At 39.4% G+C, this 12,835-nt stretch overlaps 1 protein-coding gene across 1 annotated transcript in view; it reads left to right on the top strand.

The window, feature by feature from the left end:
• Positions 1-12,835, top strand: part of PCSK5 (proprotein convertase subtilisin/kexin type 5) — a 649,923-nt gene that overhangs the window by 383,337 nt on the left and 253,751 nt on the right. The window contains 1 exon segment of the mRNA XM_043976670.1: positions 12,376-12,493. Coding sequence (XP_043832605.1) covers positions 12,376-12,493 — 118 coding nt within the window.

The raw sequence follows: 12,835 nt of genomic DNA on the forward strand, positions 1-12,835 counted from the left end.
TTCTCCTTCACTTCATAAAAGTCTTCCCAGCATTCTCTGATACAGTCTCTTCTTTTCATTTCTTATAACAATGGTATAATGGTATCCCATTACATTCATAGAACATAATTTGTTCAGCCATTTCCAACAGTTGATGAACACGTCTTTAATTTCTAGTCCAGTGAATTAAAAATCACTGAAATAAGAACTCACAGCGAAATGATCTAGTTTTGTCATGCCTGCCAAATCTAAATCTCTGGCCCTGACTCCAGATAGTAAACATTATTTCTGACCTTATATCTAAGCTCTAGTCTCATGTCTCTAGTTATATCAATGTATCTCTGTTTGGATGTTCCTATCATCCACTAAAATTTAAAATATAAAACCCCAAACTTATTATCTTCATTTTCCCTTCTCTCCAAACTTGTTCCACAACTCAAATTCTTTCTTTTCATCTATGGTACCATGATCATTTTAGTATGCAAATTCTAAACTTTAATTTTATTTTTTCTTCTCCCTTCTCCTTTATCTGCTAGGCCCAATGTCACCAGAATATACTAATTCTTCTTTTGTAATTAATAGTTGTTCCTTCATCCCATCCTTTCCCATTCCTCTTTCTACCACCCTATCCAAGGTTCTCATTACATTGTGCTTGGTCTACTGTAATAGCCATTCTTGCCTCTAGTCTCTCCACTCCAATCCTTTGATACCCTCCTATCAGTCAGATATTCCCAAAGTACCAATTTTATCATGACCCTTTTTTGCTCAGAAGCCTATTGCCTCTACGAAAAGGCATAGACTTATCCACTGGGCCTTTAAGACCCTTCCTGATCAGGCTCTATCTATCAAACATTATCTCCTATTTTTTCCCAAGAAGTAATATCATAGCAGCAGCATAGGAGCAAGAATGCATTTTCTTTCTATCCAAGTTGTTTTCCTTGCTATCCCCCAAATATTCTATGTTCATTTCATGCCCTCTACAATCTTGTACAATGGTGCTCACTATACCTAGAATGTATTCTTTATTCCCTTCTCATTGAACATATCCATATTCTTTCCAGGTTGGTCCTGCCAGAGCTTCTTCTCTATTTGCATAGAACTATGAGAATTCAAGGTTACCTCCATATCTTAATGAGACATTAGAGTAGGTAGATGGAATCACCACTATCAGAGAGAAAAACAAATGAACTAAATTGAAATATGAAAAATATTGTCATAATGGGTGGAGCTCTGGAAAAATTCAAATCTCTAAGTTTTCTCACCTGTAAACAAGAACTGTATGGCCTATAAGATCTCTTCTGGCTCTAAATCTATGCTTCCTTCCATGTGGGAAGAATTGGAAGGGAGAATTGTTCATGAATTCATTGGTGATGAATTAATAGCTTCTTTGGCCCCTGGATAATCAAGAGACTGAATGAATAAGTTTATCACCAAACAGGCCCCCAAGAGTTGTTACTCTGTCTTTCAATTAGCCCTTGCCAAAAGGCTACTCTACAGCTAATCTTGTTCTCATTTTGGTAAATGTGTGTGTGTGTGTGTGTGTGTGTGTGTGTGTATTATTAATTTCCTGAAAACGAACACACTGACAATTCTGGATGTGCTCTCAAAAAAAAAACCCTACCTTTTTCCAAACTGACCCAAAAAACCCCCAAATTCTACCCCTTCTCAAGAGTCACCCCACACTTACTTTGAGGAAACTTAGAAATTTGCTTAACCAGTGGGGAAGTGAATGTAGGTGTGAGGCCTTAAGAAAGTAGGGGAGGAGAGGAATTAGCTAGAGCTGACATTTCTCTTTTCTCCCCTCAAACTGGAAAAGCAGCCCAGGGCAGAGGGGAATGTGCTACTTCTGTTAACTCTGTCATGTTTTCCTAAATTATCATTACTTTGTCCCTATAAATGATGGGCTTGTCTGACTACCTGCAGCTGCTGACCAAACCCTTCCCTAGAAGAGCTTTGAAGTGTAGACCTAGCACACAGCCAACTATCAGCTGTCTGGAAGGCTTCCCACATGCAAAGTCTTCAGCAGCCATGGTGACGGCTGGCATGTGGGGATTTGGCTCAGATTTGCTACTTGTGTTAAAGATTTAAACAAAACACACAGATGTAAAAATACAGGTGCATTCCTCCCCGGGGCTTTGGTTTCTTGCTTTCTATACCCTAGGCACTTTGCAAAATGTAGTCTAGAGGGCTATGATATGTTGGCCCTGGAACTAGAATTCTGGGATGCTAGAGGAGCAATCTTGTCTCCTTGCCACATCTTTAGGGTGTTCATTTTATGATGAAATCAAAGCATTTAGGGAGGGAGGGAGGGAGAGAGAGATGGTGGAGAAAGGGAGTGAGAAAGGTAAGGGTTCATATTCTCTGGAAGCTTTCAAAACAAGACAGAGTCTCATCTGTCTGGAATGTTTTAGGTGTGGACATGCCTAGGGCCAAAAGGATGAACTATATGTCTTTTTCAGCCCTAGGAAATCAGCATTTCTCTCTTTCTACTCTTAATTGTTTCTTTGGTCCTTAAAGGGAACTATTCCAATGAACTAATATCATGTCCTACAATTTAGGAACTGTTGACTTTCTCTACAAAGTGTTTTGTAAAGAAGTTTCCATCTGAGCATTATGGTATTTCTTTACCATTCTTCCATTCGACCCATTTCGATTAAACTTCAGAAACATCAATTAGGTATTTCACAGTGTGAGCAGCACGGTGCCGGGAAATGTGAAGTTCAGATAAAACATTGCTTCCTGCCCTGCTAAAGCTTATATTTTGGTAGGAAGATAAGATATATAAACTTATGACTAGGGGACATACTGATATACTCATACTCTCTGTATAAGTTCTGTTTTTCTTGTTTCACTGGGAAATGAGTACATTAGTAAGGTATAAAGCAAAGGGGTTTTTTTTTTGTTTGTTTATTTTGTTTTTTTAAAGCAAAGTGTTGTGAGAGGACAGCAGTAAAGATCATTACCCATTGAAAGAATCAAGAAATTTATAGAGATGGACCTTTTCTTGGGGGGTGGGGGCAATGAGGGTTAAATGACTTACCCAGGGTCACACAGCTAGTAAGTGTCAAGTGTCTGAGGCTGGATTTGAACTCAGGTTTTTCTGACTCCAGGCCCAGTGATGTTCTAGCCACTGACCCAGCTAGCTATATACTATTACAAACTCCTCTCTTTACCTTCTTCTCAAGAAATTATTTACTCAGTGTAATAATTTGACTATATTTTAAAAACCAGAGCTCCTTCTCTGTGTAAGTGCTATTTGCATGTTTCATGCATAGGTGATATCTTGCTGTGTGATTGCCTGTCTGGTCACTATCAGGTGATGGTGCCATATTCATAAGCTTTGAAGACATAAGCCACTGTCATTAATGAAACAGATCCTCTTTTATTCTGAATGGATAACTATAAATAATATTCGGCCAAAGTTTTTGGAAACTAACCATCCAACATTCATTCAATGAACACTTATTTCATGCCTGCTTTGTACAAGGTGCTATGTTAGATGGTATGGGTACAAAGACAAAGATGGTACCAGTCCTCATCTTCAGGAAGCTTCCATTTTACTAGGAGAAGCATCATGTACACAGATAATTCAAATACAAGATAATTTGAGAAAGGTGATTTTCCCTCCCTAATAACTAGGATCATCAGGAAAGAGTTTATTTAGGAAATAATGTCTGACCTAGAAATGAGAAGGGAATGCATTCCAAGGATTCCAAGGCAGAGAGATGGGAGAGCTAATGATTCAGAAGAATAATCTTTCTTTTTTTTTAATGTAAAAACTTGTAACTTAAACAGAAACCAGGTCTAAACACTTCCTTTATGCCAAGGTCCCTGATAGTCACTTGGAGATGCTAAAACTTCTAATAGAAGGTCCTGTAGGGGGCAGCTAGGTGGCACAGTGGAAAGAGCACAGGCCCTGGATTCAGGAGGACCTGAGTTCAAATCTGACCTCAGACACTTGCCACTTACTGGCTGTGTGACCTTGGGCAAGTCACTTAACCCTCATTGCTCTACCACCCCCCCAAAAAATAAGAAGGTCCTGTAGAGCTGATATTTAGAGAATTCCTTTAATTAGTATCTATCTTTGGCTCTGTTTGTGCCTCTAAGAATCCTAATTGGGACTGCGCCTAAGGTAAATTAGAGCTGCTTCTCTGAAGTGAGTCAGACTCCCCCAAATAGAGGGTATGTTTGAAGGTCAGTTCCCAGCACTTCCCTTTTCATCTCAAACTCAATGAAAACTAATGAAAATGTGCCTGTTTTTCCATGCCTTCTTACCTTCCTGACAATTTAGTCCAGTCAGGAGAGACCAAGCATTAAAACAGTCTGACCTTCTGGCTTGGAGAGTTTTCTCTCCTAAGCCTGTCTGGTCATCCATAGGCCAGGTTGGGTGGGACAAGCTTCAGTGACTTTTACCGCATGTGCTTTATAAAATACAGAATGGATCATCCATTAATCTGTTTGCTAGAAGCTGACAGACCCACAGGATTGTGAAATCAAACTTATTTTTGTGACATGACATATGTGTAGTCTATTGGCAACAGGTTAAAACCCATACAAACAGAACTGAATAGATGTATTTTAGTGTCCCACACATTTTTATTGAAATGATACTCTTCTGTGCAGTTTATCTCATAAACTAATGGAAAGAATAGATTTAGGACAGCTAGGTGGCACAGTGGATCAAGCACCGGCCCTGGATTCAGGAGGACCTGAGTTCAAGTCCGGACTTAGACACTTGCCACTTACTAGCTGTGTGACCCTGGGCAAGTCACTTAACCCTCATTGCCCCACAAAAACAAAAACAAATAAAAGGGGGGTGCAATGAGGGTTAAGTGACTTGCCCAGGGTCACACAGCTAGTAAGTGGCAAGTGTCTAAGTCCGGACTTGAACTCAGGTCCTCCTGAATCCAGGGCCGGTGCTTGATCCACTGTGCCACCTAGCTGCCCCATCATTGCCCCCTTTTAAAAAATGTATTTATTTTTTACGGGTGTGCCACCTAGCTGCCCCTTGCCCTGTTTAAAAAAAAAGACCTTCTTCCTAAGTGGTAGAGAGGCTGCCAATAGAGTTGATAGAGGGAGTATCTTCATCTGTGAATTCTCAGGTTCTCAAATGAAATTAATGAATGAATAAAAAAGTATTTATTAAGGGCCTGTTATGTGCCAGGCACTATGCAAGGCTCTGGGGATAAAAATTCAAAAGTGAGACAGTACCTACCCTCATGGAGTTTAAAAGGTTATATTCTAATAGAGGAGGACAACACATAGAGGAAAATGGGGAGCCAAAGAAGGGTGTTTGGGTCTGAAGAGTTGCAGGGTTTAAGTTCTGCCATAGGGCAGTTGATTGTCATCCCCTTTCTAATAGCAATGGTAACAATGGATTGATTACTATTCCCAGGTCAAAAGATGGAAGGGGTTGAAGGTTGGTGGTGGAAATGCATAGGCCCTGTTTTCCTGGGAGATGGCTGGATGGGATAGTCTGGGGCTAGCAAGATGCAATGGGGTCTGTGTGACCCTGGGCAAGTCACTTAACCCTCATTGCCCCATTTGAAAAAAAAAAAAAAGATGCGATGGAGTGAGTTTACCCTCATATTCACATCAATTAGGCTTCTCAGTCACAGGAAAGAGTTCCAAAGGTTAATTTTTTTCATGGAGGAGAGCTTAGTCTGGGGTGAGGGAATCAGTGGGTCAGTAATAAAGGATGAAGAAAAGGGAAGGTATTGAAAATTGGAGGGCAGATGTTGAGATAATGAGCAAGAAATAGTTAGAATGAAAGAAACTGATCAACACTAAAGCTAAAGGATGATATATTCAAATCCAGCCCCACTTCCCTCAACACACACACACACACACACACACTCCTTGCCCTTCATGAACTGGTCTTCTCCTACCTTTCTAGCCTTCTTAAACTTCATTCATCTCTACATACTCATTAACCTAACTCCTGTTCCTCGCACAAGATAATCCCTATTCCATGTATTTTTTGGGGGGGGGGTAGGGCAATAAGAGTTAAGTGACTTGCCCAGGGTCACACACAGCTAGTAAGTGTCAAGTGTCTGAGGCTAGATTTGAACTCAGGTCCTCCTGAATCCAGGGCCAATGCTTTATCCACTGCGCCACCTAGCTGCCCCCTATTCGATGTATTTTCACTGACTACCTCATGACCTAGAACTCTCTCCTTCCTCCTCTCTGTCTCCTGGACTTCCCTGGTTTCCATCAAGTCTTAACTAAAGTCCTACCTACTACAGGAAGCTTTCTCAATACCCTTTAATGCTATTGTCTTGCCCCTGAGATTATCTCCAATTTATCCTTTATAATTTCTTAATTGTACATAGCTATTTGCATATTGTCTCCTCCATTAGACTGTGAGTTTCTTGAAAGTTGGAGCTGAATTGTCTTTCCTTACAATGCTTAGCTCAGTGCCTAGAAACTTGTAGGTGCTTAATAAATGCTTGTTGATTTGGTTTCTAGGCTGTCTCCAAGTGGGCAGATCAGATAGGTCATATACCTGTCATCTTTAATTTCTCTCCTAGTAATAGTAGGATGAGATCATTTATTTCAGACATTGTGAGAAGTAGCCTTCTTGCCCATATAATATTTTATCATTCATTCATGTTTCACTCATCAAGCAACTATTTATTAAGCATTTATTATGTGCAAGGCACCACTCCTGCCTACAATTCAGTTCAGGAGTTGACAAGCACAAAACGAACAGAAGGATTGGAGGGTTTGTGATAAGACATTGGTTTTCTTCGTCTCTCAGACGAATGGGTCACACTCGATGATCTTTTATTTCCATCTGTGCACTGCAGGGACATTTATTGACACTTATTAAATAGGCAGCTCTTTTCTAGCAACCCACATATTGTCTATCTTTTCTTACCTGTGTAGTTCCCCAGAACTGCAGGGGGACCTTGGGTGCCAGCTGAAGCTCATTAATTAAGCTCACAATTAAATAGCATAGACAAAACGTGTTCCCTCCTTCTGATATTGGTAGAGCAACTATAATATTTTACATAGGAAGAAACTTTTATTGTGGAGATAAGGCTGGGAGAGGTAAGGAAAAGGAAAAGGAAGCAGCCAAAAGAGATTGTTGTTGATCTACACCTTCTGCTCTATCTCTACCCTCAATGACCCCTTTCCATACCCTGATCCTTCACTGATTCCCCAGGATCCAGCTGTTGCACAAGCTCCCAGCCCAGGTTGTACAACCAGACTTAAGAAGGCAGCCCCTGGAAATCAATCAACAAGTATTTATAAGGTGCCTCTTATGCGCCAGGCACCATGCTGGGAATACAACTACAGCATGAAGGCCACAGGGCCTTGGAGGAGGGGAGGTCATGGATAGTGGAGAATAGAAACATGATCTATACAAAGAAGCAGGGATCTCTCATGCAGGGACAGATGCTCTTCAAGGGAAAGCAAATGCTTCCCATGATCCCCACCCCCCTACCCCACTCTTCTTAGTGCCAAACCCCCATTGCTCTGACTACAAAAGGGAGAAGTTTCATCATGAGTTCTCCTAGATCAAGACTGTTTGTTGCAATTCCTCAAAATTCGCCTGCTGTAACATCGCCATCTGTAAGGGACTAAAATTCTAGCTAGACTGTCTAAAAATCTAATGAGTGGTCACCATCAATTAGAAGTTTTAGCAAGAGTTTAGACTTTTAAGGATTTATTAAAGAGTGACCAGAGGTAGGTGAGGAGAGAGAGAGAGAGGTAATAGATCTAACTATTTCTAAGAGAACCCATCATCCAACCTCTCTAACCCGAGGTCAGGAACCCAAAGACCCAAGCTTCCTTCCTCCTCCCAGAAGCCTCCTCTCCAACAGGAAACAGGGCTGTCCACACGCACACAGCTCCAAGCTAATTGGCTGGTAGCTCTGATTGACAAGTCTAACAGGCACCTCTACAGATGCCAGTTCCTGGATGCCGGCCAGCCAGCTTCCGGATGCTAAAGTCACATGTCTTCCAAATCACATGCCTTCTCCTCATGGCGGAGTTTCCCTACAGTATCTCTTCAGTAGGGGGTGCAATTCCAATTCTCACACTGCCTCAGTTATTTTCATCATGTGCACTGCTTTTCTGGTTACACTTCACTCAGCATTGCTTTATATGAGTCTTCCATGTTTCTTTGAATTCATATTTGCCTTTTCTTGTGGAATCATAATATTTCATCATATTCATATACCACAGTTCACAGGAGATCAGAATTTTAGAATTGGTAGGGACCTCCACTGGCATCCAGTCCATACCCTTAATCCCAAAAGAATCCCCACCACACTGTATATAACATGGTCATCTGGCTTCTGAGTGTAAGCAGGGTAAACCCACCACTTCCTCCATCAATGGGTACCCGTATTATTTCTAGTTCATACTGATATCACAGAGCCGCTATCGATATTTCATTTAGGCCCATACTTTCTGCTACCTACTTCTTTAGAGTACATGCCTTTAATGTACATTGGGTCAAGTTAGGGACTTTTCTCAATAGCTCGTTTTAGTTTGCAGAAAACAAAATCTTGTAACGAGTGATATGTATTCAGAGCATTCCACTTTTATTAGTCTGTTAAACATTCCCATCTATAATGCAAGTATACTCAATAGTCTTTTCTTTAATTCTCCATTCAATACTTCATGGATGGAGATTCAAGGCAGTAGGATAGAACATAATATATATGGGAAGGAATCTAATTCATTGCATAGAGATAGAGATAGAAATAGAGATAGAGATAGAGATAGCTAGATATAGCTAGATATAGATAGGTATAGGTATAGATAGATATAGGTATAGGTATAGATATAGATGACATAGATACATATACATATATTCATATATGTATGTATGTATATGTCTATATAGTATATAATGTATATATGTGCATGTATATATATACATAACAATTCATAATATCTCCCCCTAAACTTCTCTTTTCTTTGTTAGTTTTAATAAGTATAATATGCCTGTAGTATTTGGTGACCTCACTTCAATCTATTTTATTGAATTTACAATCACTTGAAATAGTGAGTAAATAAATGTCTTCACCCTGTACGATATTCCATCTTCTATCTCTTAAGCCTTTGTATAAATTCTTCCCCATACCTACAATATACTTGTTCACTTCTCTAAGATTTCCTAGCTTCTTTTTAGATGCAGTTTGAGTGTCATCTCTTAAATAAGAGCTGTCCCAATCCCTTCTGTTTTTAGTGTCCTCCCCACCCCTTACCCTGCACCAATATTACTTTTATTTCCTTTGTTCTGATTTTTCACGTACCTATTTGTGGATATGTTTTCCATCAGCTGATCAAAAAACATTTTTAAAATGCCTACTGAGTATCAAGCAGTATGGTAGGCAAATCAATAGACTATAAACTCCTTGAGGGGAGAAACATTCCCAATAGAATGTCCATATTTTGTATTTACTTCTTGATGTATATGTTGTTTCCTCAGTAGAATGGAAGCCTTTAGTGCTCTACTGCTTCTGTCTTTGTGTAGCCATTCCTGAGCACAGCACCTGCCCTATAATATATGCTTAATAAAATGCTTGTTGAGTGAATGAATGAATGTCTACATGAAAATGCTTGTGTGCTGTTCTACTTTGACATTGATTAGGGAGGGGTGAGGCACTTCCCAGACCCTTTTTGCCATCTGGTTCGAAAGATTTTTTCCATTCTTTGGAGGATATTTTTTAAAACACTGTGCATGTACATTTTCCTGAGAGATGTGCCATGCTTCAGTTTATATTGATTTATCAATACACAACCTCTGGAGGTTTTAAAGGTCTCTCCCTTTTAATTATGCTCTTCTTGTCTTCCTCACCCCCTGAAATACATCCCAGTATGCTAAGATTTAATTTTGTAGCAGCCATTCTAGGCAGTTACATATACCTTTAACCTTATATGATTAATGAGATTTGACTAAGGATTCTTGTTCTGATTGAAGTTAAGGTAGAAGTGCAAAAAGGGGGTAAAAGCACAGGTGCTTTTTAAGAAATTGGTACATTACAATGAATGTCTGAATGAGATGCAAGTCTGCTATAGTAGAAGAAAGTCTTGGGTTTAGATGTGACTTGCCTAAGTTCACACAGGTTCATAGACAAAAACAAGATATTTAGAAACAGTGATGATGTAATGTGCAAAGACTGGGATTAGAGTAGGGAGTCCTGGCTTCAGATCCCAACTTAACCACTTGTTAGCTGTGTAACCCTGAAGTCAGTTTACTTCTGGGAACCTCAGTTTCATTTGTACATAAAATAAGGGTTGGAGGCAACAGGGTGTGGACAGAAGGCTGGCTTTCTGCCTGACACAGACAAGCTATATAACCATGGGAAAAAAATCTCAGTGCCCCATAGGGGGTGTTTAATTAATGCCTACTGGGGGAGCAACTGACTGATTTGAAGAGAACTGTTTCTCTTTCAGTAAAGGGAGTTTCCCCAGTAGAAGTTATCCTTAACTGATGGATGGAATCACAGATTCAGATATCAAATCAAATAAAATGATGATAACAATAACAACAACAATACTTGCACAGAGTTGTGAGGAAATCACATTACAAAGCTTAAAGTAAATTGTGAGGTATTATTTTCTCTGCTCTGGAAAAACAGTAAAGACTAAGTAGTAATAAGCTATGCCTTGATTCATGGGTAGGATTAGACAATGAAGAGAGACAGAGATAGAGATAGAGAGAGACAGAGAAACAGAGAGAGACAGTCAGAGATACAGAGACAGAAGGCATTTCAGGAAAGAGATGAATCAGCCAACAAACATTTTTAAGTGTTTATGGTGTGCCTGATATTGTAATAGGCAATAGAAATTGTAATAATAATTGTAATAATACCAATTATTTTAATACCAATTATTATTGTAATAATATCAATGTCTACTCTCAAGGAGTATGTATTCTCCTAGTGGACAACAGGTTCCCTGCTATAAATTTTTTGGGGGAGGGGCAGGGCAATTGGGGTCAAGTGACTTGCCCAGGGTCACACAGCTAGTAAGTGTCTGAGGCCGGATTTGAATTTAGGTCCTTCTGAATCCAGGCCGGTGCTCTATCCACTGTGCCACCTAGCTGCCCCCCTGCTATACATTTATAGAACATACAGAAAAAATATAAAGATGATAAATGCAAGATAAATATAAGGTAGCTAGGGGGAAGGGTGCTAACATTGGAGTTCAGGAGAGGTTGTGTGTAGAAGATTTGCATCTTGAGAGAAGAAAAGGATACTGAGGCAGGGTTATAACATGTACGAAAAGAAAAAAGGCATAAATGAGCAAAATGTGTTCAGGAAACGTTGAGTGGATCAACCTGGTTGGCATAGAATTTGCACAAGGGAAGTAGTTAAAAACAAGGTTGGGTCCAAATTATGTAGGACCTTAAAAATCTGGGATGTGGATTATGGGATTTATCCTATGAGCAGTAGGGAAATATCAATGGGTTTCCAGCAAGGGAGTGTTGGTGATGAAAATCAAGTTTTGGGTGATCAGTTTGGCAGCAGTGTGAGGGTGGGTTTGAGCAGGGAAAGGCTACAGACAGGCTAAACTTACATGAGCATGAAATGTAGAATTTAAAAATGAAATTGGAATGAAAAACCAAACCCTTGGAAATGTTGATATATTTTCCTGATGGTGATATAAAATTCATCTTAAGATCAATGAGATCTGTCACTAGAAAGTAAAAATATACAATATTTTAGGGTAAAGGCAGTTTATCTCTCTGAGCCTCAGTTACATATACCTATAACCTTATGTGATTAATGAGATTTGGCTAAGGATTCTTATTCTGATTATAAAATTAAGATAAATAATAACATCACCCAATTCACAGAGTTGTTGCAAAGGAGAAAAGCAATGCATGCAGAGAGCTTCACAAACCTTAAATAAAAAAATAAATTATTGTTAACATTATTATCTCACAAAAATCTAGTGGTCTTCCTCTTTTGCATGCATGGAGTTGAATCATTCCTTTTCCTGAAAAAGGACAGATAATAGTTTGTCTTCTGGAGGCATTCAGCTTAACTACTAGGTATAACAGAAAGTCTAGTAGATTGTCTTGCTTTCAAGTTATTCTTATCGATGAATACTTACATTATGAAAAGTAGTGCCTATTGTTTTATCTCTTTAGACTAGATAATTGTTTCAGCTTGTGGGATCTGTAGAAAGAAGTTAACATGCCTTGATTAGGGCACTTGAGTAAAAGGAATATTTAAGCAATCAATGAAGAGACATTGTCAATTGATACTTTTCCCCAATTGGTTCTTAAATCCAATAGCCTATAGGGGAGTCGAGGTCACGCAGGTGGTATCTGAATCCTCTTCTCAATGACTGCATGACTTACAAAGTAGATAAATGTTCACCATATTTCCTTGGCATGAGCCTAATCATTTTGTTCACCTTCCACAGTGAGCCATCTCTACGGATTCGGGCTGATGGATGCGGAAGCCATGGTGATGGAAGCTGAAAAGTGGACCACTGTCCCCCAGCAACACGTGTGTGTGGAGAGCACTGACCGGCAAATCAAGTAATACCCTGAAACAGACATACGTGATGATAATGCCTTCAATTATAATTCATACATCATGTTTTAATATCTGTCTTGGTTAGTTGTCCAGGGAAGCCAAAGTGCTTTTCCATGGAATGAGTAGAATCTCAGGCTAATACATCAGTGAACCAACAAAATATTTAGTAAGTTTTTACTATGTGTGATGCACTGGAGATAAAAAGATGAAGTGGAAACAGTCCCTGCCTTCAAGGAGCTTACATTATTTTTGTTTTTGTTGTTTTTTTAATTAACGAGCATTTATTTTCTTTTCCTCTCATATTCCTTCCCCTAGTTAAAAGAGAGAAATAGGAACAGAGAGCA

Source organism: Dromiciops gliroides, chromosome 1 (assembly GCF_019393635.1).
Source record: "Dromiciops gliroides isolate mDroGli1 chromosome 1, mDroGli1.pri, whole genome shotgun sequence".
NCBI classification, from domain to species: Eukaryota; Metazoa; Chordata; class Mammalia; order Microbiotheria; family Microbiotheriidae; genus Dromiciops; species Dromiciops gliroides.